Here is a 25,368-nt window from a genome sequence, read left to right on the forward strand (position 1 = left end):
TTCAAAATACTAGTTATATCTTAGACTCATTCGGAGATATACAGTATATTAATACAACTTAACTAATGCGCTTCAGGCTTTCAAGTACTCACGATCTTAATAATGCTCTTTTTATATTCCTTTACACAATAATCACACAAGGTAAGAAAACCACCAAATCAAGAATGTCAACCAAAGAACGCACGAGTATCACATGGTATTCCAAGCAACATAAAGCAATAAAGGCAAAGTTTATCACTTTCTTGAAGGGATAAAAAAACAGACCACTATATGTTCTTACCAGCTATATGGAACCTAGTGGCACAAACAAAAGACAATACAAAAATCATTTTCAGATAGGCATACAGCCTTTCTCATATTTTCTTTCAGAGAGAGAGAGAGAGAGAGAGAGAGAGAGAGACTGGTCAAGTAATAAGACTAAAAGTAACTATATCTCTTCATATCAAAAAATCTTGCTTTAGTTACGAGCCACAGTAAAAACGTTTCATTCTAGACTCATGTATAGTGTGCACTGGCAATTTGCAGTAAAAGACAAGATATCATAAAGTAGGGAAAAGGAAATTATATAAATCACTTGCTTTAGCTATGAGACTGGCTTAGAGAAAGGCGCGGAGCTGGACACTAATTTAGAGTAATCTTTATTGATAAAAGTAGCCTTTAACAAGAATCGTGGATGGGGATTTTTCCCTTCTGGCTGCTAACAACTTTGGTTTTACTACTGACGAGACGGGTCTCATGTTTTGAGGTGACTAAGTAATGAACAGAGAGAAGCCACTGACATGAACCAAGACCTAAGAGATGTATTATCTGAATGCTATCACAAAGATGGAACCGTTCATGGCTGCTCTAGCTAAAGCTCATGGGTCCCTGAAAGCAATTCTTTGCAAAATCCACTGCCACATGGCACTACCATTGCAGGAAATGGTATGATGGGCACACTAAGATTGTAAAAATTCAGTGGAGAATCCATGTAAGATGCAGACTATAATTAAATAAAATAAAACACTAAAGGACCTTGCTAATTTTGCTAGCATCTTCCACCAACTATAATTCAGAAAAAAATATATAAGTAAAATAATTTCCCATTATAATTTTAAAAAAGTATGTGGAAACCTTTACCTTTCCACTATATATGGAACCTGCAGCAAAAAAACCTAGTAGATCTATCAATCTAACTCTACAAACTAGGTTATCATGTCGACTGCAACTTCTGCTCCCATTACCAAACCAACTCATGAGCTCTTCCAAGATATTCGTGGAAATTTTTATTCAAGAAGACTACTGCTTCATACAGCTTACCAACCACGTACCACGGCATCGCCCCCGTTTGCAGAAGCATCACAGTCCTCTGCAAATCATATGAGCTTTGATGCAAATGTTGTCATGGTCCTATCAGTTCTCTTATGTGCACTAGTTTGCTCCCTTGGACTGCATTCTATCATAAGATGTGCACTGAGGTACTCCAATTTATTATCATCAGAAGCTGGTGAGGAGCTCGCAGTTCGCTTGGCCAACACAGGAGTAAAACAACAAGCCTTGAAGAGTTTCCAGACGGTAAGTTACACTGCAGAACTGAAGCTTCCTGGCCTAGATACAGAGTGTGCCATATGCCTCTCGGAGTTTGTATCCGGAGAACGAGTCAAGCTTCTGCCAAAGTGCCACCATGGATTCCATGTCCGGTGTATAGACAAATGGCTCAGTTCACATTCATCATGTCCCACCTGCAGGCAGTGCCTCATTCAGACTTGCAAAAAGATAGCTGGCTGCAGTAGTGAGATGACAACCCCATCACCTAATCAACCACAACAGAACATGCATATAGCACCACTAGGACCGGAATCATTGATGCGCGCTTTTAGCTGAACAGAGTCAGTAACCTAGGCTTAGGTACGGTGCAGTTATGTTGTAAAAGCTGATATGTATGTATTGTCACGTTTTTAGAAATAGTCAGAGATCCCAAACTATCTGCAGTTCAATATTCAAAACAGCGTTAATTATGATTTCCTCTGTAAAGTTTCAATCGTTATGACATGTTGTTGCCTGAAACTGAAAGTGTATATTCCAAATTTCCAATAGAAGATCTTAGACTCACGTGAGTGAATGAAATTATAAACAACTCAAATAAGGAAGCTGAGAAGGCAAAACACTTGGAACCAAACCAACGTCGACGAGTTAAGTGGGGGCACTAATCAACTTGGTCAACTAAGAGAATTCCTTAATACTCCCAGCTTTAAGACATTCCCAAGTTATTAAAACATGATACGCCACTAGTTTCTTGTTTAATACTAGTGCTAATCATATTGATTAATTACCAAGCTCTATATGTAGAATAAATAAATTAGCCCTCCATGATAGAAGAAGACCTTTCTTCTTATTCTTTACCGACCTATAAGTATATTGAGTAGGCAGTGATGATGATGAGACAATATAAAAAACGTGACAAATTAACTAATCAAGCCACACAGAGAATTGTCAATACCCTACAAGATTAAAAGGCTTTTGATATAATCCACCCAAAATGAGAACACGGCGTAGATTGAGAAAAGATACATATAGGTTACACCTAGAACAAACGTCGGCATAAAGTAAATATGGAATCTGAGCATGAAACCACCGTAGAGTCAAATCAGATGATAACAAAAATGAGTGGTTTAAGATATTGTACTAATCATACAAAGTAAAATGGTACGAGAAATTAACAACCAGTGTTGGTGCTGTCAAATATCCTACCAAACAGAGGTCACAGAATCTGAACAATTAAGAGCCAAAAAAAACAGTGAAAGTAACACTACTCCAAAATTGATGTGGTTACTGGCCTAATATATAACAGCTTCCACAAATATCAAAGGTCCTAATATAACAGTACTAGTCCACAATTGATGTGGTTTATAACAGCTTCCACAAAGGTAAAATGAGCCAAATACAGAGTCCTCCTTTTGTTGTCCCCGAGGAGCTAACTCCCTTTCTTTCTGATATTGTTATCGAACTTTAGTGCTTTTCTCATCACACTTCAATTGCTACCTATGCATGATTTTTACAATCTTGTCAAATGTATATTTGGATGCTGCAGTCTTCTTCCCCCAGTGTTTGAATGACGTGTACACTTTTCATCAAGAGGGCTGGCACTATGAGCTTAATTTACAAGACATATCTTACAAAGGTTTTAATTTACCAAAGATGCCACTCTAGAGCTCTTTTCCTCTACTTAATTAATAATAGTGCATGCCTTAGTATTGACATTATATTCTTTTCGTTTATCTGCTACTTCAACTCACCCATCCCTCAAGGATTGTTTAAAGTCAAATTATTATGCTAGTATACTGCTATGCCAATAATCAAATAAGGCAACCTCCTTGTCAAAGGGATCTAGCTTCAAAAGGACAACATCAACAGAGTACTAAAAAGTAGATTATTTGAAGTTTCCCCAAATCTTTTCTATATTTATATCATATGATATTATCATTTGAAACGCAGCGAAGCTAGTTGTCGGAAGTAGCACCACCTTGTTACCTTGCCTCCTCCGAAATAGCAGCATTCTCCTCCGCACTAGCAGCCTCAATTACAGGATCTAGGATAGGTTCTTCACCAAGTAATATAGGTTTCCCCAACGCCATATAAAGGACGAAAGAGGAAGCAGCTCTTTTGCTTGGCAGGTCTCACTCAGAGGTAGCCTTCCTGGTGCGCAGGATCTAATAAGAAAAGATTGTAACCCATTTTATCCAACCCTTCAAGAGCCGTGACCCACGCGGAAACTCCTTCTTCTTCTGGGATGCCTTTTGAAATCACCATCAAATTTATATGATAATCTTCTTCCTCTGGTCTCGTAGGACGTTCGTATGATTTAAGAGAAATTGTATATCTAATCTTGATACACAAGAAACCATCTTCTTTGTTTTGATTTAAGAGAAATTGTATATCTTAATTCAATTATAGGGAGCAAATTGCTGTGTCCAAAAAAAAGCTTCTGGACATCTTTTTTCTCTCGATCCACATTGGGCCATTCATACTTTTCCCAGACCTAACGTTCGGCCCATAACATTAACCTACCTAAAAACAAATAAAAATGATTAGCTTAGCTCCTCCCAAGTGTTTTGATCCATGTAATAATTGACTAACTTTAATAATTCAGCTATATTATCATTCATTATCTAAAAAGTGTACCGTACCTCATCAAAGTAGACAAGTAATATCGGTTGTTAATTTATTATCAGATTTTAATTTTGGTACCAAATTCTTGTTTATTTTGTCTAATATATTTTTGATTCATGGATGAACTTTTTAGTAATTAGTAGAATTGTTTTTACTATAGTGTAAGTAAAAAAAGGTTATAACTTAATTCAGAATTTGAAGGTTAAAATAATGTGAGTAAAAAGATCTGTATTGGTTTGATGAATTTGTCTAGCAACAATTTGCATGTAGGGTTTAACGGATTATGAGTTTAATAGGTGATATAAAATCCCATATTCCAGAAAAGAAATATAAACTTTATGGGTGGATTGTGGTGTACCACTACTAGTAAAGTTGAGGGGGGGGAAAAAGCTTAGATCTCTGGGATCAAGCAAGCAAACTTATTAATTACATACCAAATCAAGAAAGACTAACCTTAATTGACTTTTCTCCAACAAAAGATATGAACGTGGCCTGCCATTTATATGTATACTTTTATATATATATATATAAAAAAAAAACATGAACGTGGTGTGGCCTGCCTTACATAACCCATATCCCCTATATAATAAATAGTGAGAATTAAATGTAATCATAATAGTAGCAATGTTATTGTAAATCACAAGTAGTTTCGTAATGATGGACACAACGTTTTTCGTAGGTGCCAGCCTTCACCTTCCCACATTCTCTCCCTTTCTCTCTCACCTGGGTACGATTGTTACCGGCACGTGCTATTCACGTGGATCTCCAAAAAGTTGACTTTTTGAGTTTTGAATCTCTCAACAAACATATTAANGGAGGGGGGGAGAAAAAGCTTAGATCTCTGGGATCAAGCAAGCAAACTTATTAATTACATACCAAATCAAGAAAGACTAACCTTAATTGACTTTTCTCCAACAAAAGATATGAACGTGGCCTGCCATTTATATGTATACTTTTATATATATATATATAAAAAAAAAACATGAACGTGGTGTGGCCTGCCTTACATAACCCATATCCCCTATATAATAAATAGTGAGAATTAAATGTAATCATAATAGTAGCAATGTTATTGTAAATCACAAGTAGTTTCGTAATGATGGACACAACGTTTTTCGTAGGTGCCAGCCTTCACCTTCCCACATTCTCTCCCTTTCTCTCTCACCTGGGTACGATTGTTACCGGCACGTGCTATTCACGTGGATCTCCAAAAAGTTGACTTTTTGAGTTTTGAATCTCTCAACAAACATATTAAAAAAAAAAGAAAAAGTTTATGATGATGAATGATGATTAGTTTGCTTTCTTTCTCTTGTTAGAACATGCGAATAATCGTAATGTTTATTGCTCAACATCTTTCACTTACGAAGCGCACGATGGTTCGACCTTAACTACGCCATACGTATGTTCATATGTTCAATATACACAAAATATGCGTCTTTCAACAAATCAGATCCGTTACCTCAACTATTTCATACATAGTTAAATATATTTCACTATGTACATATGGCTCGATACCAAAAGTTCCAAAACATAGCCCCCAAAAAGAAAAACTATTAGGTATCAACGTCGAAATTTAGAAAGAACTTGTTAGTATAACCTCAAATATATCGATACATACTCATGTACGCTATCATTATGTAAGAAAGTTGTGACGTTATTAGAAAGATATGGCACAACAAAAATGGCTAGACAGCCTAGACTCAATGTATTGGTATCTCAACTCATCATTACTTATAGTCTTTCTACCCAAACAATAGTTAGACAATGTTTCTACAATACAACTATATAATAATAAGATTAACAACTATTATGTGTGTGTCAGCATATAAATATCATAATGAATTCACCAAAATGTCGTTTTGACGAGTTCGGATGTAGAACTAGCCATTTGAGTAATACAAATATAATCGTGAATAGTGAATACGATGTCATGAAATAGTATCTTCTTATTCTCTCTAGTATATAATACTATCCGTAAGCACAACATGAAAGTCACTTTCTTTCACGGTCTGATATATTTAATACCACTTACACACGAATTAATTATGACACAAAAATTATAAAATATAAAACGAATTTAAATTACGTTGAGTTTTCTGATTAAAATTCCTAATTAAACAAGCCAACCACGACTATCGTTTGGCTCCTCATTTTGACTCGGTTTAAGTTTAACACTAATAAAATCGCAGCCCTTTTAAAATAATGGAGCTGTCATTTTACGCCGAGCCGGTCACAGTCATGAAGCCATCTCAGCAAAAACAAATTAATCTGAAAAGAAAAAAGAACCAACGGCTGAGATCTTTAATTAAGGGTATTAAAATCACAATTAATCAGTTAACACGAGGGAAAAGGCTGTCTGACAGCCAGGTCACGTTATCTTTTCCTGTGGTCGAAATGATTCGTCTCTGTCGATTTTATTATTAATATTTTTTTTTTTTGTTTTTTGAAAGGACGACAAAAAAAGTGAGTAAAGAGATAACACCCGCCTATATAAATTCATATAGTTTCCTCCTCTTTGAATTGTCTCCTCAGTTTCATCGGCCGATTCTGTTTATCTCCGGCGACTTCGAAGAAGAAGTAAGAGAGAGAAGGAAGAAGGATTAAGAGAGAGAATTAGCCAAGGCTCGCCTTGTTCTCTTCCTCAATCTCGTCTTCTTCCGCTTTTTTGTTTTCCGATCTTTCTCGTTTCAAGGTAAAAATAAACTTTCTGGATCTACTTTTATATTTGCTGGATCTCTCGATCTGGAACTTTTGAATTTCGTAGAGATCTGGAATTGGTTGAATTTGGATCTATGAATCTTTTTGATTTTGACTTGAATTGATCTCAGTTGACTCGATCATCTTTAGCTCAAATCGATCGGAAAATTTTCACTTGACCTTGACTTGATTAGGGATAGATCCATAGTCTGATTACAGTTAAATTTCTAATTATATGGGAAATGATTTGTAGACGCCAATTGAAATCTGAACTGTTTAAGGTTAGATTTAAATCTGAACTGTTTTAAGGTTAGATGTAGTTTTTGAGTAATTGAATCTATTGATTGAGGTATGCTACCTGTTTATTCATCTTAACATGAATCAATCAGGATCCGTTTCACAGTATTGAATTTTTTTTTGTGTGTGTGTGTGTGTGTGTTTTGCTGCAGCTTCATATAAAATGGCTGAGGCTGATGATATTCAACCAATCGTCTGTGACAATGGTACTGGAATGGTCAAGGCTGGATTTGCCGGAGATGATGCTCCCAGGGCTGTTTTCCCCAGTGTTGTTGGTAGGCCAAGGCATCATGGTGTCATGGTTGGGATGAACCAGAAGGATGCCTATGTTGGTGACGAAGCACAATCCAAGAGAGGTATTCTTACCTTGAAGTATCCGATTGAGCATGGTGTTGTTAGCAACTGGGATGATATGGAAAAGATCTGGCATCACACTTTCTACAATGAGCTCCGTATTGCCCCTGAAGAGCACCCTGTTCTTCTTACCGAGGCTCCTCTTAACCCAAAGGCCAACAGAGAGAAGATGACCCAAATCATGTTCGAGACCTTTAACTCTCCAGCTATGTATGTCGCCATCCAAGCTGTTCTCTCCCTGTACGCCAGTGGTCGTACAACCGGTTAGTACTTTTCTCTGTGTGTTTATTAAACTCGTTTGGTATATTGAAACTGAGCTCTGATTGTCTTTTCTTGAACAGGTATTGTGCTGGATTCTGGTGATGGTGTATCTCATACCGTGCCAATCTACGAGGGTTTCTCTCTTCCACATGCCATCCTCCGTCTCGACCTTGCTGGTCGTGATCTCACTGATTACCTCATGAAGATCCTTACCGAGAGAGGTTACATGTTCACCACAACAGCAGAGCGGGAAATTGTAAGAGACATCAAGGAGAAGCTCTCCTTTGTTGCTGTTGACTACGAGCAGGAGATGGAGACCTCAAAGACCAGCTCGTCCATCGAGAAGAACTACGAATTACCCGATGGGCAAGTCATCACGATCGGTGCTGAGAGATTCAGATGCCCAGAAGTCTTATTCCAGCCCTCGTTTGTGGGAATGGAAGCTGCTGGAATCCACGAGACAACCTATAACTCAATCATGAAGTGTGATGTGGATATCAGGAAGGATCTGTACGGTAACATTGTGCTCAGTGGTGGAACAACTATGTTCTCTGGTATCGCTGACCGTATGAGCAAAGAAATCACAGCACTTGCACCAAGCAGCATGAAGATTAAGGTCGTTGCACCACCTGAAAGGAAGTACAGTGTCTGGATCGGTGGTTCCATTCTTGCTTCCCTCAGCACATTCCAGCAGGTAAAAATTGACCTGGAATTTTTTTTTTGGGTTTCTCCTTGTTTAAATTTGCAAATTTAATTCAAATGCTGGGTATTATTGTATGTTTGTGTTCTGTAGATGTGGATCTCCAAGGCTGAGTATGACGAGGCAGGTCCAGGAATTGTTCACAGAAAATGCTTCTAAGCTCTTCAAGATCAAAGGCTTAACAACAAGCTTGGGTTTTTATGAATGGGATCAAAAGTTTCTTTTTTTTCTTTCTATTTGCTTCTCCATTTGTTTGTTTCATTTCCTTTTTTTCTTTTTTTTCTTTTCGTTTCTATGATGCACTTTTGTGTGTGACAAACTCTCTGGGTTTTTTACTTGCGTCTGCGTTTCAAACAAAAACCGCTTTCGTTTTGCATTTTAGTCCATTGTTTTGTAGCTCTGAGTGATCGAATTGATGCCTCTTTATTCCTTATAAATTTCTTTCAAAACTCAGAAGAAGAACCTTGAAACTCTTTGGCTCTTTGCAATGTTAATATAAGTATTGTATGAGATAAAAGATTTTATTGAATTGGTTTTTAGTAATTACGTTGAGTCCTCCATCTTCATTTTCGAATTGTTAATTCTTGATAATAGTTAAAGCGTTACATGTTTTTCCATTCACAAATGAACTTCAACTAGCACAAATAGATAGATAATTAATATCATATGGCATCATTCTATATAACTCCAACAGTCAATTCTAATGTTTCAATTTTACACCTCAACCATTACGAGTTATATCCATTCGTTACTATTTTTGCTTAATAATCATTTTACATTGATGCACACAACACAATATAAAAAAGTTGTAGGAGAACTCACGAAAATTGGTGCACGAGTGACAATTTTGGGCCGATAATTTGGGCCTTACTAAGGGCCGCCTTAGTATTAAAAGCAAGGCGTAAAACTTAAAACGATTATTTCGGAATATAATAATATAATAATGGAAATATTACAACTCGTCAATCTCTCCAATCAACCCCAATCCTTTCTCCTTCGCGTCTCTGCCATTTACAGTTCTGCAAATTAGGGTTTAAGCAAGCAAAAGCTAGAGAAGTGTCGATTGATTTCTGCTGTTAGTTCTTGCTTCCCTTTGATTAATAGTGTAATCGTAACCTCCGAAGATCCAAGATGGCTCGTAATGAAGAGAAAGCGCAGTCGATGCTCAACAGGTTCATCACCATGAAAGAATCCGAGAAGAAGAAGCCCAGAGAGCGTCGACCTTACCTTGCATCTGAATGCCGAGATCTAGCCGAAGCTGACAAATGGAGACAGCAAATCATGAGAGAGATCGGCAGCAAAGTTGCCGAGATTCAGAACGAAGGATTAGGCGAGCACCGACTCCGAGATCTAAACGACGAGATTAACAAGCTTCTCAGGGAGAGATATCACTGGGAGCGGCGGATCGTTGAGCTGGGAGGTCCGAATCACTCGAGACACGGAGCGAAGATGACGGATCTAGAAGGGAACATCATCGATGTACCGAACCCTAGTGGGCGTGGTCCTGGGTATCGTTATTTCGGTGCTGCTAAGAAGCTTCCTGGAGTTAGAGAGCTTTTCGAGAAGCCTCCTGAGCTGAGGAAGCGTAAAACTAGGTATGATATTTACAAGAGGATAGATGCTAGCTATTACGGGTATAGAGATGATGAAGATGGGATTTTGGAGAGTTTGGAGAGGAATGCTGAAGGAGGGATGAGGAAAAGATCGGTTGAGGAGTGGAGGAGGTTGGATGAGGTTAGGAAGGAAGCTAGGAAAGGTGCTACTGAGGTTGTGAGTGTTGGAGCTGCTGCTGCTGCTGCTAAGGAGGTGTTGTTTGAGGAGGAAGAGGATGTGGTTGAGGAGGAGAGGAGGGAGAGGGAGAAAGAAGAGGAGAAAGAGAGGGAGTTTGTGGTTCACGTTCCGTTGCCTGATGAGAAGGAGATTGAGAAGATGGTGTTGGAGAAGAAGAAGATGGATCTGCTTAGTAGGTATGCTAGTGAAGATTTGGTTGAGCAGCAGACTGAAGCTAAATCTATGCTCAATATTCATAGATAGATAGAAAGGTGATCATCCATCTTTTTCTTGCGAGGTTTGAAATCATACCATGATCTCTATCTGTATCTTTAGGTTTTTGTTTTTGCAATGGATGATCAAGAAATTGACTGACTTGTTTTGTGTTTTAAGAAATTTCGATCAGTTATTTTGAAAACTTACTGATGTTTCATATCTTCCTACACCCTAGATTATGTTCCTAGAGAATTTGATCTAGATCTTGATTTATATTTCTTTAGTCCTGGTTATCGTTTTCAAGAACATGATTAGCTCAGAGACCGTGAGTTAACGTCAGCCAAGTGTTTTGTGAGGTCTTTCCAGAGAGTATGATAAGGCTTTTGTCGAGTAATGTCATATAGCATGCTCTCAGTCTATAGGAATTTACATTGAGGTGCATGATCCTTTCTCATCAATCAATCAATCAGGAGTTTTACTGACTTGAGTATTTGACCTTGTATTGAGATTTGAGATTGTTATTAGTACCCCCCTTACATGTTGATTTGCGGCAACTGATCTTCCAGTGGGCAAATACTGTACAGAACTATGTGTGGCTAGTGGCATGCATTAGTATTGAGATTGTTACTAGTAAGTACCCTTACATCCTAATGACTTCATCTACATTCTATATATAATCCAATAATGAACGTAAACATATACTATTTCGTTTCTTGTGTTACTAAAAAGATGCTCTTTCTTTCTTACTCGATATATAAAAATTGTATTCCTCTAGTTGTTCTTTTGATTAAAATTCTGATATGCTATGGCTTTTTTAACCCTATCAAATGTATTTAACATTAATGTCTCTGTTCTAAACTTCTAAATTTCTAATTAAACATGTGAAATGGATTGAAAAGAAACCTTTAAATTTTAGACGAAAAAAATAGAATTTGTAGTATGATGATGATAATCATTATCATGTTCTTGTAATCTCTTACTTCTTTTTTTTATATATTCAACAACATGTATCATCAATATTATTATTAAAATGAATTATTTTTAATAATAATATTTTTACTCTATCTCCTCAATTCTCTATTTTATCGTCTGTATTATTTAAACAAACTCCACCAGTTCTTTAGCTTTTCTCGATTTGGATCTCTTTTGGATAACTTCAATGACTTTCATTAAGTGCTTGTTAATTTCAATAATCCAATAATGAACGTACGTAGACATATGTTTCGTTTATTGTTGTAATTCATAAAAAAAAAAAAATTACATAAAATATTATTAGTACACAAGTACACAACAGTTAATTACAGCCTAACAAAAAAAAGAAACACACTAAAATTTCCGATCCGGGTATGGGTCCGATCCGGGTCGGGTAATCCATCTCTACTCGAAAGAGTCTTTCTCTCTGGTTGTTGGACGGAAACAGTAAAAAAATAGCACCAAATTAAAAAAAATACAGACGCGCCGCCGTGCGAAAAAATAATCTCCGGCCACTTTAATGAATGGCGAAATGGTATTTGCCGCTAACTGATAAGTTTCCTTTGATTTCGTCTCTTTTGTGTCGTGGAGGATGTCAGGAGGCTGCTTTCTACTGTAGGTAATTGAGATTTTGATGTCTACTGAGTTATGATCCTTGCCCCCTCGAAGAGTTACTAATACTTGTGTGCTGTTTCAATATGACACAGTGAATCATGCGCAGAGACAGATTGGGAAGTTCTCACTCTCTACTTTTGCACTGGTGTGAGAGGTCTGAATCAACATCTAGAGAGGCGCTTGGAGGGTTTATAAAACCGAGTTACTCTTTGGTCTCTTTGAAATTGGCTTTTTCAGTTTTGCGGTAACTTTATTTATATCTTTATCATTTCTTACTTTGCAGATACAAATGATATTTTTTGTCCTGGCTGCCAAGGTAAATCTTGTATCAGTTTTTATGTCTACCTTTTGAATATCTTAGATAAAATGACATGGAACTTTTTTTAATATATATATATATATATATATATATATATTAGTTTAAAGTGAGATCTATGGAGCTTATGCAAGTTTCGACCTTTTGTATCTCAAGTATATACCTTACGTATTATATAAAGAAAAGAAACTAACCAGTTCTGGATAATGTGTTATGGCATTCTAAGTTATAGGAAATTGAAAGCAGAGTGAGCCAAATCAGTCGCTACTCTTGGAGGCATGGAAACCAGTATCTATTGGATACAAAAAAAAAAGGTACAAATGATATGCCATTAGATAGTCTTAGACTATTGATGAAGAACATTAAATCACTTTGTTTTTCTTTCTCTATGTTTCTAAATGGTGATGGAATTGATCCAAATTACATACAGTAACTCATGATCATCTATAATAGGTTCCCTGTGTGATATGTCTATGCCACATATGGATTTATCTAAAACTCTATTCTTATGTTTGGTAGGTGGTGGGATTGCATCGCATTAGTTGATCATTCTGATGAAGGAGCCTTCAGGATGCAGATAAAGAATCTTGCATGTAACGGTAGGTATTTTAGTTGTAGTATATCGCTTGAAGGTTGAGTTTACTTGTCTTGTTTTGTGTAGTGATCACAATTGCAGTTGCATCAGCTGCGCATCCTGACTGTTTTGCCAACCAAATTACATTGTTATCTCCAGTCTTTTGGAGCTCTTGTTTATACATTAACCTGTAAGAGTCGTCAATTCTCTTGTTTATATCTTTACATTTACAATGAATTTACCCACAATATGTTTGATCTTTGGCAGAGACTTGGTGGTAGCATCACCAGTAGAGGACTATTTCTTGTATATTGATATGATCTTCCTGATGCAGAAAAGGTCTGGACAGAATAATGCTTTTGACCCATTGTTGTTGTTCTTTGACCAAAATCTATTGACTCTCACCAGTTTCTTGTTCTCATTATCAAAGGAAGAAGCCGATGAAATCACGAGACCGTTTCTAGATGCTCTTGGTGATGAGTATTCGGACTGTTGCCAAGGTTAGAAATGCAGGGGAACATTTTTATCATAAAACAGAAGGGTTATATAACTTGTAGCCAAGATTTGACATTATTGCATCTCCGTATTTGGTGTTTAGGAACGGCCTTCTTCCCCTCCGCAGAGCTGTATGAACCATTCTTGTTACCCTAATGCAAAAGCCTTCAAACCAGAAGAGGTATCTTTCTTACATCTTCTTCCTCTTTATGGTCTGTACATGTTGTATAATTTTGATCAACACTTTTTTGGGACTGAACTCGGATTCCCTCCATGTGGAACTCTCTTTGTCTTGTGTTTTCGCAGGACAGAGACGGAGACAAGCAGTTATAATTGCGCTAAAGACGCATCAGCAAGAACGAAGAGGTACGTACACACATCTTCTCTCTAATCGTAGCAATTGAATATTTTGGAATAGATAGCTAATTTGTGAGTTCCATTTGAAAAAACACAGGTGACGATTTCATATATAGACGAGGAGCTTCCTTACAAAGATATTAAAAAATTTACTGTGTCAATTAAAAATATTTATTGAATACGGACAAAACATCCAAAATCTGAATGACCGTTGAGATGGATAATACTTATGTCTGGAGATACGAACCACACCCACATGTTCTCTCTCCTTGACACAATCACCAAACCATTTCTCTCTAAACCAAAAGAAAAAGAAAAAAAAAAAACACTTTTTTTTCCTCTTCTCAGTCCCCATTGCAATGGCGGACTACGAAGACGAAATCGACCACCATAACCAACCATTCATCCCAAAAGAAACAGCACTACAAGCCCTAAACTCCATAATCCAACTCCACTTCGAGAAAACCCTCGAGAAGAAACGAGCCATTGACCATCAGAAGAAGAAGCTCCACAAGCTCTTTCAGCTCTTCTTCATCTTCCTCGCCATAGTCTTCTTCTCTCTCTCCCAACCCTCAGGTCGTCTCCGCTGCCGCCACTGTTGGGCACCCATCTGTCTCCTTTCTTTCTCTCACCTCTTCTTCTACGTCTCCGTCGCTCAAACCCTCCGTTGCATCAACGGCTTCAAGTACCAGCGTCGCTGCCACAAGCTCACTCTCGGTCTCGCCACTCATAAGCTCCGGTTCATCAAGTCAAGAATCGCCGCTGGTGATTTCCTCGGCGGCGGCGACGGTGACGAGGCCTCGGCTGCTGCTTGGGATCTGGAAGTTCCTTATCAAGAACCACCAGATAGCTACTTTGGCAAGTTTAAGAGAAATTGGGCTCTCTATTTTGGTTTCTTGATCCTTCTTTACACTTTCATGATCTCCTTCTCTGTTGTTGTCCTCTGTTTCTGAGATCTCTAGAATGGCATTTTCGTCAAATTCCACAAAAAAAACCACTGTGTCTCTTATCATCCATTAGTCTTCACTTCAGCTTTAGAAGTATCATTAGAAGATTGAAATAGAAATAAAAAGTTAGAATCTTTGAGATTTGACTCAATATGGAGTTGTTCAATTCTTGTCATACCTCATTTGTCATTCCTACAATTCCCAAGTTACTTAATACGAGAGATGGAAATCACAATTGAACATTAAGTAGAGATAATTAGCATTAGTAAATCAATTAATCAGTTAATCACAACCAAAAGTTTTTTTTTTCACAGACACAAACACAAATCCAACGGTGACAAAAAAATTAAGAGTTTAAAAAATTTTCATAAAGGGGAAACAAAACACAGCAAGGTAGATTGTTTGAAAACTAACAGCTAAATCAAAACTCTCGGTGAGGAGTTGTTTTGTTGTTGTTGTTAGGTCCTCCTCTACGATTCTCCTCGCTGTCAAGCCCGTACTCGCTCGTGTTCCCGTACTCGCTGCTTGCACCGTACTCATGGCTATCCAAGGCCACTTTCCTGAACTTCTTCATATCCGCACTGTAAGTGCTCGAGTCATAGTCCGAGCTTGATCCCCTCCCGAGGAATGAGCTCTGCCCTTGTTTCCCTCCTTCGTTTAGATCGTCTAGCGTTGCATCTCCCTCCAGTGCCCGAACAATCTGTTTAAACATTGGACCATAGTGATCATTTTCTTTATCTCTGTAATGTATATATTTCAAAGAGTGGTCATGTTCTAAAGTATAACTTGCCTGGCTCATCTTAGGCCTACGTCTAGCTGAGTGCCTGATGGCTGCAGCGGCACAAGCCACCATTTGTGCCATCTCAGGAGGCTCGTATTGGTTCTCCAGCCGTGGATCAACTAGTTCGCTGTAATCTCCGTCTTGAGCTGCGTTTATGCATAAGGGTCTTGCCTGTGTAACAAAAAAGTAACCAAGTTTGCTTAAGCACACAAGATACTAACAGAGGACCCATTAATATGATGATATGGTTACTAACCCAATCGACCAAACTGTCTTCCATTTCACCAGTGAGATCAACAGGTCGGCGTCCGGTTATGAGCTCAAGAAGCATCACTCCAAAGGAGAAAACGTCTGACCTGTCTGTCAGTTTACCGCTTGACGCATACTCTGGCGCCAAGTACCTGTCATATGATTCACAAATTTTAGATTCTTGATTAGAAAAACAGATTCTTGAATGAGATTATAAACCAAGAACGTTTCTAATGGAATTTGCATGAACAGTTATTCTTGTTATTACCCGAAAGTTCCCATGATACGAGTGGAGACATGTGTAACATTGTCTTGAGATAGCTTCGCTAACCCAAAGTCTGCAACCTGCAGAGTTGAGGCAGTTCAGTTTTACAGAAATAAAGAAATGCCAAAGAATCTGATTGCATTATGAGTCAAAATCAGTAGCATACCTTGGCTTCAAAGGACTCGTCAAGAAGAATGTTTGAAGCTTTAATGTCTCTATGAATAATTTTGGGATGACCTAAGAAAAAAAAAGTCAATAAAACAAAGTTTGATCACATCACTGATTAAACCACTCGAGTTTCCCAATAAGGTTGAAGAGTTTAGATTTTTTTCATGACTCACAGTCTTCATGTAAGTAAGCAAGTCCTTTAGCTGATCCCAAAGCAATCCTGAGCCTTGTAGGCCAATCAAGAACATTGCCACTTTTACCATGGAGATGGAACTCAAGTGTGTCATTAGGTAAGAACTCATAAACCAACATCCTCTGTCCTCCTGCAATACAATACCCAACAAGAGACACAAGAAACCGGTGATGGACTCGACTAATGATATCAACCTCAGCCTGAAACTCGCGCTCTCCTTGTCCACTTCCCGCTTTCAGACTCTTCACCGCAATCTCTTTCCCATTGGGAAGTATTCCCTTGTGAACATACCCGAACCCGCCTTGACCTAACAATCTTGCTTGAGAGAAGCCTTGAGTTGCAGCAGCTAGCTCGTCGTAAGTGAATGTGCTCTTGTTGAAACCTAAAGCCACTGAAGGGTGTGGTGGTGGTAGAGACGGACCATGTGGACCTGAGTAGTTTGAGCTCATGTCACTGCTGTTTCCGTTGTTCATACCCCCTGAGACCAGCGGTGGTGGTGGTGGCGGGGACGGTTGCCAGCTTCCAGGTGGTGGTGGAGGCGGTGAATTCATCCAGTTACTATTCCCGTTTGATCCAGGATACTGATGAGACAGATTCATTACGTGATCGCTCTGGTTATTGTATTGCTGCTGTTGGTATTGATCACCTACATTAAAACAGAGACTTGAGTTTTACCTTGTTGCTTGAGTAACAAGAAAACCCTATTCAAAATTTTTACGCATGACATGATTTTTCTATGATATCTCAAAAATATTGTGGAAGGTGATTTAGAGGTTCTTAAGTCCATTTTCACGAGTTAGAATATTAATTATCTTGATGAACAAGAAATGGTTCTAAATTAGGCTAGGTTTGATGGGTTTTATTTGTACCTATGCCGGTAGCGAAACCGTTACCTGAATAATACGGCATTTGATGCTTCTTTTTCTTCTTACGACAACAACAGACGCAGAACAATATCATAACAAGAAACAAGAGTCCAGCACCAGCCACAATCCCAACGATAGCAGCCGTGTTCGGTTCATTGTTTCGTGAGTTGGAGCCACCACCGCTAGATTTAGGTGGAGCCAGCGCTTTAGGTGGGGAAGAAGAGTTACGGTCGGAGCTTCTTGAAGGAGGCGGAGGTGAACGATTGTTGTTTCCTCCGCCGTTGTTGTTGTTGTTATTGCCATTGTTGTTATTCCCGCCGTTGTTATTGCCATTGTTGTTATTACCATTGTTGTTATTGCCATTGTTGTTATTGTCATTGTTGCTATTACCATTGTTGTTGTTGCCATTGTTGTTATTACCATTGTTGCCATTATTGTTTCCTTGAGGAGAAGGTGGAGATTGTGAGTCGCCTGAAGAAGGCGGTGGAGGAGAGGAAGAGGAATCCCCAGGGGTAGGAGGAGCTGGGGGTGAAGAAGAGGAGGAGGAATCATCAGGAGGCGGAGGAGAGGATTGTTGTTGATTGTCGGATGATGACGGAGATGGTNATCGCTCAATAATATAAAATTTGGTAACCATCTCTCTGATTTGAGTATAGCTAAAACACTGTTCCTTTTATATATATACTCTATGATTACTTATAAAAATCGTTTTTTTTTTTTTTTTTTTTTTTTTAACCAGAAAGAGAGGGAGAGAGAGAGAGATTGAACAAACAAAGAGAAGAAACACAAAACCTCTTTGTGTGTTTCGAAATCTATTTTTAAAGATTGCTTTCAAATCTTTGTTGTTGTTGTCTTTTTGGTAATGTCTTCTTTTTGTAGGGTCTATATTTGGGGTATTAATACAGCCATGCAATTTATGTACCACCTATCACTAAATTTGTAAAAAAAAAAGAAAAAAAAAAAAACACAGTTTTAAAAAGAAAAGAATTTAAATAAACAAAAAAATTACAAAACTTATGAAAAGAGCAAACAAAAAAATTAAATAAACAAGCAATGCTCTCGTTGAGAGTTGAACTCAAGACCTCCCGCTTACTAAACGGGTGCTCTAACCAACTGAGCTACGAGAGCTGCTTGTTCGTTAATTAAAAGATACAAGTAAATATGTGTTTTAATATAATTATTAAACATAATAATAATTCTCACCCCTTTTTAATAAGAAGACAAAAAAAATACAAGTCGCCCAAGAGAAATCAATCAGAAGACAGATCAGGAACAGCTTAGAAGAACTCTCTCTTCCAGGGCACACAGAGAGAAAACACCCTCCTCCCTCTTCCACCAGAGATCTCTCTTAGCTTTCTTCAAAACCTCTCTTTTTATTTCTTTCTAAGAAGATCCGATACGATGCCGTCCCGTAGACGTACCCTCCTCAAAGTCATCATCCTCGGTGATAGCGGGTTTGGTTTCTCTCTCTCTTTTTTTTTTTTATGTTAATTTGTATTTGTTCTACATGTAATTACTGGTGATTCTGAGTTTTCTGATGAGTGATTGTGTGGTTACTTTTTCTGGGTTTTTGAGATTTAAGTCGGATTTTGTCTAATTCGTTTCCTTTGAACTGTGATTCGCTTAATTTTGTTGATCAATCCCTTAGGTTACTGCTGCAATTTTGTTTTCTTTGTGTTTTTAATTAATTAAGAACCCATAATTGAATTTGATCTGATGTTATTAGGTTGCTGTTTTTTTTTTTTTCATTGGGGTTGTTGTTTCTGTTGATCCAAAAAATCTGATAGTCTCAAACCCAAATAACTTGAGTTCACTATACACCACGGTTTTAGTCTATACTTGTTGCTTCTCCGACAACATGAAGTTGCAAAAACTTACTTATGATCTGAGGTTTTGGTTTCTTTTTAACCTTTTGCATGTTCTTTTTTTTTTTTTTTTGTATCTGATTTGTTGGTACTGAATCGTTTGGACTCTCTTTTTTTTTTCGTGGTTACCATGTAATGAGTACATGAAATTGGTGTGTATTCTCTTGTTATATGAGTATAACTAATTGTGGACTTGTCTAACGTTTGGTTATTGCAGGGTAGGAAAAACCTCTTTGATGAATCAGTATGTTAATAAAAAATTCAGCAACCAGTACAAGGCTACTATTGGAGCTGACTTCTTGACCAAGGAAGTTCAGTTTGAAGATCGCCTTTTCACTTTACAGGTTCTTACTAGTACTCAATTAGTCAATTTCTTGAATTTTGTAAGTAAGATGCATGTGCTTTTAGCTCAATGGCTCTTCTAGTTGTATTTCAAAAGAGAACTACTGACTCTCAGCTGAAGGTCTTAGCTTACAAAAGTCAATTTAACTAATAAGTTTCTGCCAGAATCTTTCAGGCTAACCTTGTTTGTGGTTAAATTTGGTGTGTACTGCGTTCCTTAATTAAGCTGGAGAACAAAGCTTACTTGTTCCTGTCTTTTTTCTTTGTCAATGGGCTTATAACAGATCTGGGATACAGCTGGACAGGAAAGGTTTCAGAGCCTTGGTGTAGCCTTTTACCGTGGTGCTGATTGCTGTGTTCTTGTGTATGATGTCAACTCCATGAAGTCATTTGACAATCTTAACAACTGGAGGGAAGAATTTCTGATCCAGGTAACCATATTCATGCTTTGCTTGTTCTCACTCATGTTGACAGATATTTCATAACAAGCAAACCTGTAACGCGAGTATGTCTTGCAGGCGAGTCCATCAGATCCAGAGAATTTTCCATTTGTTCTTATCGGAAATAAGGTTGACGTGGATGGTGGAAACAGCCGAGTGGTATGTGCTTGCTTTCATGATTTTCCATTGTTCATGAATCTTTTGTGAGATGTAATCCAAACGCAAAACTCTCATTTTGATGGCAGGTTTCAGAGAAAAAGGCTAAAGCTTGGTGTGCTTCAAAAGGGAACATTCCTTACTTTGAGACCTCTGCCAAGGAAGGCACTAACGTGGAGGAAGCTTTCCAATGCATTGCCAAGAACGCGTTGAAGAGCGGAGAGGAAGAAGAGTTGTAAGTTTCTTAACAATACTTAGACTTCATAAATCTTTTATATTGCGGGGTTTGGTCTCAACATTTTCTTGTCTTTTCTCTTTTCAATAGATACTTGCCAGACACAATCGATGTTGGGACGAGCAATCAACAGAGGTCTACAGGGTGTGAATGCTAAGAACTATATCAATCACCACCACAAGGAAACGAGGCTTCTCCTTTCATTATCTCTTTTCAAAACTTATCTCTTAATTATTACATGTTGTAAATTTTTCTTTCGTGTGGATGAGGGATGAGTGAGAACAAAAACCAAAAAAAAAACAAGGAACCCTAAAAAAAAGAACGGGAATTGTTTAGTAAGTTAATTGTGGGCTTTTTATTTTAAGTGATGTTTTTTTAGTTGAATGATCCAGGATTTAAAAATTATCTCAAAGTTCAGTCCCATTGGATCTTGTTTGCATAGAAACTCCATTCATTATGAACAATTCTACCAATAAGAATTCACATTGCAAAATACTAGTGGTCACAAAAGTCAAATAAATTTACATTTTCACTTCAAATTTGAATACATAACATCATTGGAACAGAAAATATGAAAATACTCTAAAACAACTTAGATTTTAGACTCTAAAACAACTGACATTACATGTGAAACGGGGAGTATCAAACTTGAGGCAACTGAGATTTTAAAGTGCCGAACTGCTGATACTCAGCTTGTGTTTCTTTTGTTTGGTTTCGAATGCATACATCAGAATCAACAGGTGTGAAAGCTAAGGACTAATCAATATAAGGAACTATGATTTTCTTTTTAGTTAAAGCATATTAAGTTAATCAAGTTCTTTAGCAATTTGTTTTGTTATTGCAACTCTCTCACATGCACATAATACACATGGTTTTTTGTTAATTCCACATTTGTTGGTTTCCCAATTTATCATTCCTTATCATAAAACCCTATTACCATTTTTTTTAGATACATTAATAAACCTCCTCGCTCATTCTCTACTATACTGCTTGTTCGATACAATCTCAACCTCCGGATTCGCAATCGTCTTCTCAGGGTTCCCTTTAGGCTTATTCTTGGAATCTCTCCACCTGAAACCACTGAAAAGCTCCTCCATATCCTCAAGCATCCTCCCTTGCGTCTCAGGCAAGAAAGTGTAGAAGAAAAGCCAAGCCACCGTCGCAATCCCTCCAAACAAGTAAAACGCTCCTCCTGTAGTCATCTTTTTCGACATGGGAAGAAACGTCATCGAGATCACACCACTCGTCACTCTGTTCACAACCACACCCATACTCGAACCCTGTGATCTCAACCTCAACGGGAATATCTCAGAGCTGTAAACCCAAGTTATAGGTCCAGCTCCTATCGAGAACGTAGCTACATAAGTCATCACAGTCGCTATAGCTAACACCACAGCCCACATCACTTTCTTCTCCGAGTGGTCTATAATGGTTAGAGAAGTTCCTAACGCCAGTAGAGAGAGTACCATCCCTCCGACGCTGGTTAGAAGCAACGGTCGTCTTCCGATTCGGTCGAGTAAGAAAGTGGCGACAAGTATGAACAACGTCTTCACCACTCCTACTGCTACGGTCGCTAGAAGCTGTTGGTGATCGGTCTTGAGTCCGGCGGTTTTGAAGATCCGAGGTGAGAAGAGAACCACCGCGTCGATTCCTGAAGCTTGCTGGAAGAAATGGATCCCGATTGCGGCGATCATGACACGACGCACGGCTGGAGTCGGACGGATTAATAGCTCTCTCCAAACTCCTTCTCCATGGCTGTTCTTCCTCGACACCTGAAAAATTTTACGGCGAAATTAGGTCAAAATCTGGCCGGAGAAATCGCCAATTCGAATTCAATTGTTTGAAATTGGGGAAATTAGGTCAAAATCTGGACCGGAAAAATCGCGAATTCGAATTCAATTGTTTGAAATTGGGGGAAAAAATCTGGATGGAGAAATCGCGAATTGAGAAATTAGGTCGAAATCGCGAACCTGAACGACGTCGTCGTGGCAATCGGCGGGAATACCGGCGGCGTGTTTGATGTCTTCGAGACGGAGAGCTGATTCGGCGAGGGAATCAGAGGTTTTGTCGAGAACGCGTTTGGCTTCGCCGAGACGGCCTTGCATAACGAGCCACCGTGGAGATTCCGGCATAGCTAGACCACCGATGGCGAGCACCACTGAAGGAACGGCTCCGATTCCGAGCATGAGTCTCCATCCCAGCTTCAACGGAAACTTCGAGAAGGCCAGGTTCGATACGTAACCGAGCATTATCCCGGCGTTTATGAACACCTGCACACGTCACCATAGCCACGTCAGATAATATTTCTAATACGTCGAAAAGGTCAAAATAAACCCGATCGTAAAAATTCTAAACAGTAAAAAATAAAATAACCGAGAGTGTAATGTGTACCTCAGGGAAGGAGTTGAGGAAGCCACGGGAAGAGGCCGGAGCGACTTCGGCGGTATAAACTGGTGCAATCATGAGAGCATATCCGACGCCGATACCGGCGATGAATCTTCCGAACATGAGGAAAGCGTAGTTAGGGGCTAATCCCATAAGGATAGCTCCGGCGAAGAATATGGCTCCAGCCAACACGATAGTGTAACGCCGACCAATCCAGTCGGAGGTTTTCCCGGCGGCGCAAGAACCTATAAGAGAATAGATGTTGAGTGATCCAGCGAGGACACCGATTTCAAAATCGGATATCTTTAAGTCTCTCTTTATGTAAATCATCGCTCCACTCATCACTCCTATATCTGCAAACCAAAACAAAACCTCGTTGGTTAACAAACCAAGTCTTTTATTTGAGAACCATCAAAGGAGAGATAAAACGAGAAAGCTAACCATAGCCAAGGAGGATTGAAGTCATGGAAGCTAAGATTGCACACGCGAATGCATATCTGTTCTTCTTTGGTGGTTTCCCCGGGACACCTAACTCCGCCTGCACATGCTTCACCGGTGGTGGCGGCGGAACTGTTTGGTTTTCCGGAACGGAACCTGTCATCTCGAGAAGAGTGGGGCGTGAGGTAGAGAGAGAGAGTTGTGAGGATTTGAGTATTCTAACAAACAACTTGTGGTTATGAGCTGTGTGAGTTAAATAGACGTGTGTTGTTCAGACTTCAGAGCCCAATAAGATAAGGGCATAATCGTCCGAGCATATGGGAAAGCTGTCGAAAACTATGGTCATGTATCATCATTTCATTACATTTGCATGTTTATATTAGAGACAAAACAAAATATAAGTAGAAAACAAAAAACGGCAAGTAATGGTACAAAAATTTCATTTTAATATGTTACTATGTGTATTATTGTCATTGAATTTATTTTTATTTTTGGTCAAAGCTGATGATAATTTGCATTGAATTTTTTTTGGATTACTCATAATTACAAAACAAAAAGGAAGACCACAATAAATAAAATTAAAACCGGAGGGGTTAAAGGTAAACTAGGAAAAGTCTACTTGTTGTGCCATGACTCCATGTGAGCTTGTTGACTGTTGTTGTCGACTTGATCTTGAGGACTGAACGCATCAGACAGCTCAAATAGTGTACTTCTTTATTTCAAATAGTGAGTAACCTAATGGTATAAATTTATACACACTTAACAAGATAATTAATCTTTTTCTGTTTGAGATAATATGATACAGTAAAACCTCTATAAATTAATAAGGTTGGGACCATGAAATTTTATTAATTTACAGAGGTTTTAATTTATGAAGATATTTTTAAAATTTTATATTACAAAATAAGATACTTTTGTTATCCTTCATATTTTTAAAGATTTTTTTTAATTCATTTTTTTTAATTTTTTTAATTTTTAATTTAGAGATTAAATAAAAACGATAAATGTTAGAAGTTCAGAGTTTAGAAGAAATTGCTACTAGTATCATTCATGGTAATGATGAAGTCGAATAATATATTGCGATAACTTTAGAACTTATTACATGTAAAGAAGCAATTATTGCATTTAGGACTTTCCACAATTTTTAGATACGGTTTGAGAAGACAACAATAAAAAAGATTAGAAATGAACTCCAATAAGAATGTAAATTCAAGAATATGCAAACAACAATAAAGTCATATTTTACTAGATTTTCTTATATATATATATATATGTGTTAATATTATTTGATTATTAATTTATGATATTGATTGGACCATATTTTTACATAGAATTTTCAAAAATATTATTATCTTATTAATTTATCGAAATGTGTTATTTTTTACATCGGCCCAACTCGGGACCGGAAAAATTTATTAACTTATAGCGAGTATTAATTTAAAGAGTATTAATTTATAGAGGTTCGACTGTATTTGCTATTAATCTTATAATACACGCGGATGGTTTATATATGCACACTACCATTAGTTTTACATTAAGATTCGGATCACGAACTAGATACAATATAAAACAGTACTATTCTGATAAACATATCCGTATTAATTTGCCTAGTTTGTTTCTTTACAAGTCTGCAAGTCTATTTCACTCTGCGTACCTTGTGGGCAGAGCCTTTAGCCAACAATGACTGTATAATAATAAAAAAATGCATATATTAATGAAGGTTCCTTTGGAGAAACCGGGTCAACACACACAACAGTCCAAGACCACATGTCTTGATTCTTGAAGACGATAAGAGGTAATAAATCACCCAAATAATAATATCATAAGATTCCTTCAAAAACATTGTAATATAATAGTCGTCTGTATACTTACTTGCAAGAAACAATCAGTAGAGAAGTCAGTCGTTGGCTTACGAGAGCAATCGCTGTTATGAAAGACTATATGAATTGTCAAAACAACTTGCTTCTCTACTTGTGGACTCTTTTCTTTTGGTTGAATTTTAGGGAAAAACAAAACTATGTGATTATCAAAACTATTTCGTCCTCTTTAGAGGTCAAAGACTCGTTTAATTCCATCCTCAATTATTAAATTTAATGACTATAATAAACACTCGTTTAATTTTAATATCAAGGAAATTAATAACAAACTTATAGTAAGAATTTTGATACCAAAAAAAAAAACTATATTAACAGAAATAATTACAGAAATCATCCCTTTGGTTCATTCGGGATGACATCAAGTTCTGAACTTTCTATACCCTTTTTG

At 37.7% G+C, this 25,368-nt stretch overlaps 6 protein-coding genes, 1 non-coding gene and 1 pseudogene across 16 annotated transcripts; 5 read left to right on the top strand and 3 right to left on the bottom strand.

Annotated features, from left to right (window-relative positions):
* Positions 1,102-2,050, top strand: LOC104765738 (RING-H2 finger protein ATL78-like). The gene has a single exon (XM_010489498.2). It carries the CDS (start codon positions 1,195-1,197, stop codon positions 1,861-1,863), a length of 669 nt encoding a protein of 222 aa, XP_010487800.1. The 5' UTR covers positions 1,102-1,194; the 3' UTR covers positions 1,864-2,050.
* On the top strand, positions 6,616-8,931 carry LOC104765739 (actin-2). Of its 2 annotated transcripts, XM_010489499.1 has the most exons (4): positions 6,616-6,841; positions 7,296-7,760; positions 7,839-8,452; positions 8,552-8,931. In XM_010489499.1, the coding sequence occupies exons 2-4, from the start codon at positions 7,307-7,309 to the stop codon at positions 8,615-8,617; spliced, it is 1,134 nt and encodes a 377-aa protein (XP_010487801.1). In that variant the 5' UTR covers positions 6,616-6,841; positions 7,296-7,306; the 3' UTR covers positions 8,618-8,931. The 2 variants fall into 2 exon arrangements, with proteins under 2 accessions (XP_010487801.1, NP_001289904.1); NM_001302975.1 differs by lacking the exon at positions 6,616-6,841 and having other exon boundaries at positions 7,307-7,760; positions 8,552-8,617.
* On the top strand, positions 9,394-10,713 carry LOC104765740 (annotated as a pseudogene).
* On the top strand, positions 11,754-14,861 carry LOC104767624. 9 transcript variants are annotated; one of them, XM_019240689.1, is made up of 11 exons: positions 11,754-12,035; positions 12,124-12,232; positions 12,315-12,347; positions 12,580-12,661; positions 12,867-12,946; positions 13,009-13,111; positions 13,189-13,260; positions 13,352-13,421; positions 13,520-13,597; positions 13,723-13,782; positions 13,871-14,861. In XM_019240689.1, exon 11 carries the CDS (start codon positions 14,133-14,135, stop codon positions 14,724-14,726), a length of 594 nt encoding a protein of 197 aa, XP_019096234.1. In that variant the 5' UTR covers positions 11,754-12,035; positions 12,124-12,232; positions 12,315-12,347; positions 12,580-12,661; positions 12,867-12,946; positions 13,009-13,111; positions 13,189-13,260; positions 13,352-13,421; positions 13,520-13,597; positions 13,723-13,782; positions 13,871-14,132; the 3' UTR covers positions 14,727-14,861. The 9 variants fall into 9 exon arrangements, with proteins under 9 accessions (XP_019096234.1, XP_019096229.1, XP_019096228.1 ...); XM_019240684.1 differs by having other exon boundaries at positions 12,124-12,347; positions 12,574-12,661; XM_019240683.1 differs by having other exon boundaries at positions 12,574-12,661; positions 12,867-13,111.
* On the bottom strand, positions 14,944-17,879 carry LOC104767626 (putative proline-rich receptor-like protein kinase PERK6). Its single transcript, XM_010491623.1, has 7 exons — positions 17,270-17,879; positions 16,357-17,022; positions 16,182-16,252; positions 16,019-16,095; positions 15,758-15,902; positions 15,511-15,672; positions 14,944-15,420 (listed from the first exon to the last, which is right to left on the bottom strand). Exons 1-7 carry the CDS (start codon positions 17,877-17,879, stop codon positions 15,142-15,144), a joined length of 2,010 nt encoding a protein of 669 aa, XP_010489925.1. The 3' UTR covers positions 14,944-15,141.
* Positions 18,297-18,370, bottom strand: TRNAT-AGU. The gene has a single exon. It is a non-coding gene; the product is annotated as a tRNA-Thr (tRNA).
* LOC104765743 (ras-related protein RABG3f) lies at positions 18,473-20,685 on the top strand. Its single transcript, XM_010489501.2, has 6 exons — positions 18,473-18,696; positions 19,325-19,451; positions 19,734-19,880; positions 19,968-20,048; positions 20,135-20,280; positions 20,371-20,685. Exons 1-6 carry the CDS (start codon positions 18,644-18,646, stop codon positions 20,435-20,437), a joined length of 621 nt encoding a protein of 206 aa, XP_010487803.1. The 5' UTR covers positions 18,473-18,643; the 3' UTR covers positions 20,438-20,685.
* Positions 21,135-23,336, bottom strand: LOC104765744 (polyol transporter 5-like). The gene is made up of 4 exons (XM_010489502.2): positions 23,107-23,336; positions 22,672-23,018; positions 22,251-22,550; positions 21,135-22,052 (listed from the first exon to the last, which is right to left on the bottom strand). Exons 1-4 carry the CDS (start codon positions 23,264-23,266, stop codon positions 21,252-21,254), a joined length of 1,608 nt encoding a protein of 535 aa, XP_010487804.1. The 5' UTR covers positions 23,267-23,336; the 3' UTR covers positions 21,135-21,251.

This window comes from Camelina sativa, chromosome 19, assembly GCF_000633955.1.
Source record: "Camelina sativa cultivar DH55 chromosome 19, Cs, whole genome shotgun sequence".
Classification (NCBI taxonomy): Eukaryota; Viridiplantae; Streptophyta; class Magnoliopsida; order Brassicales; family Brassicaceae; genus Camelina; species Camelina sativa.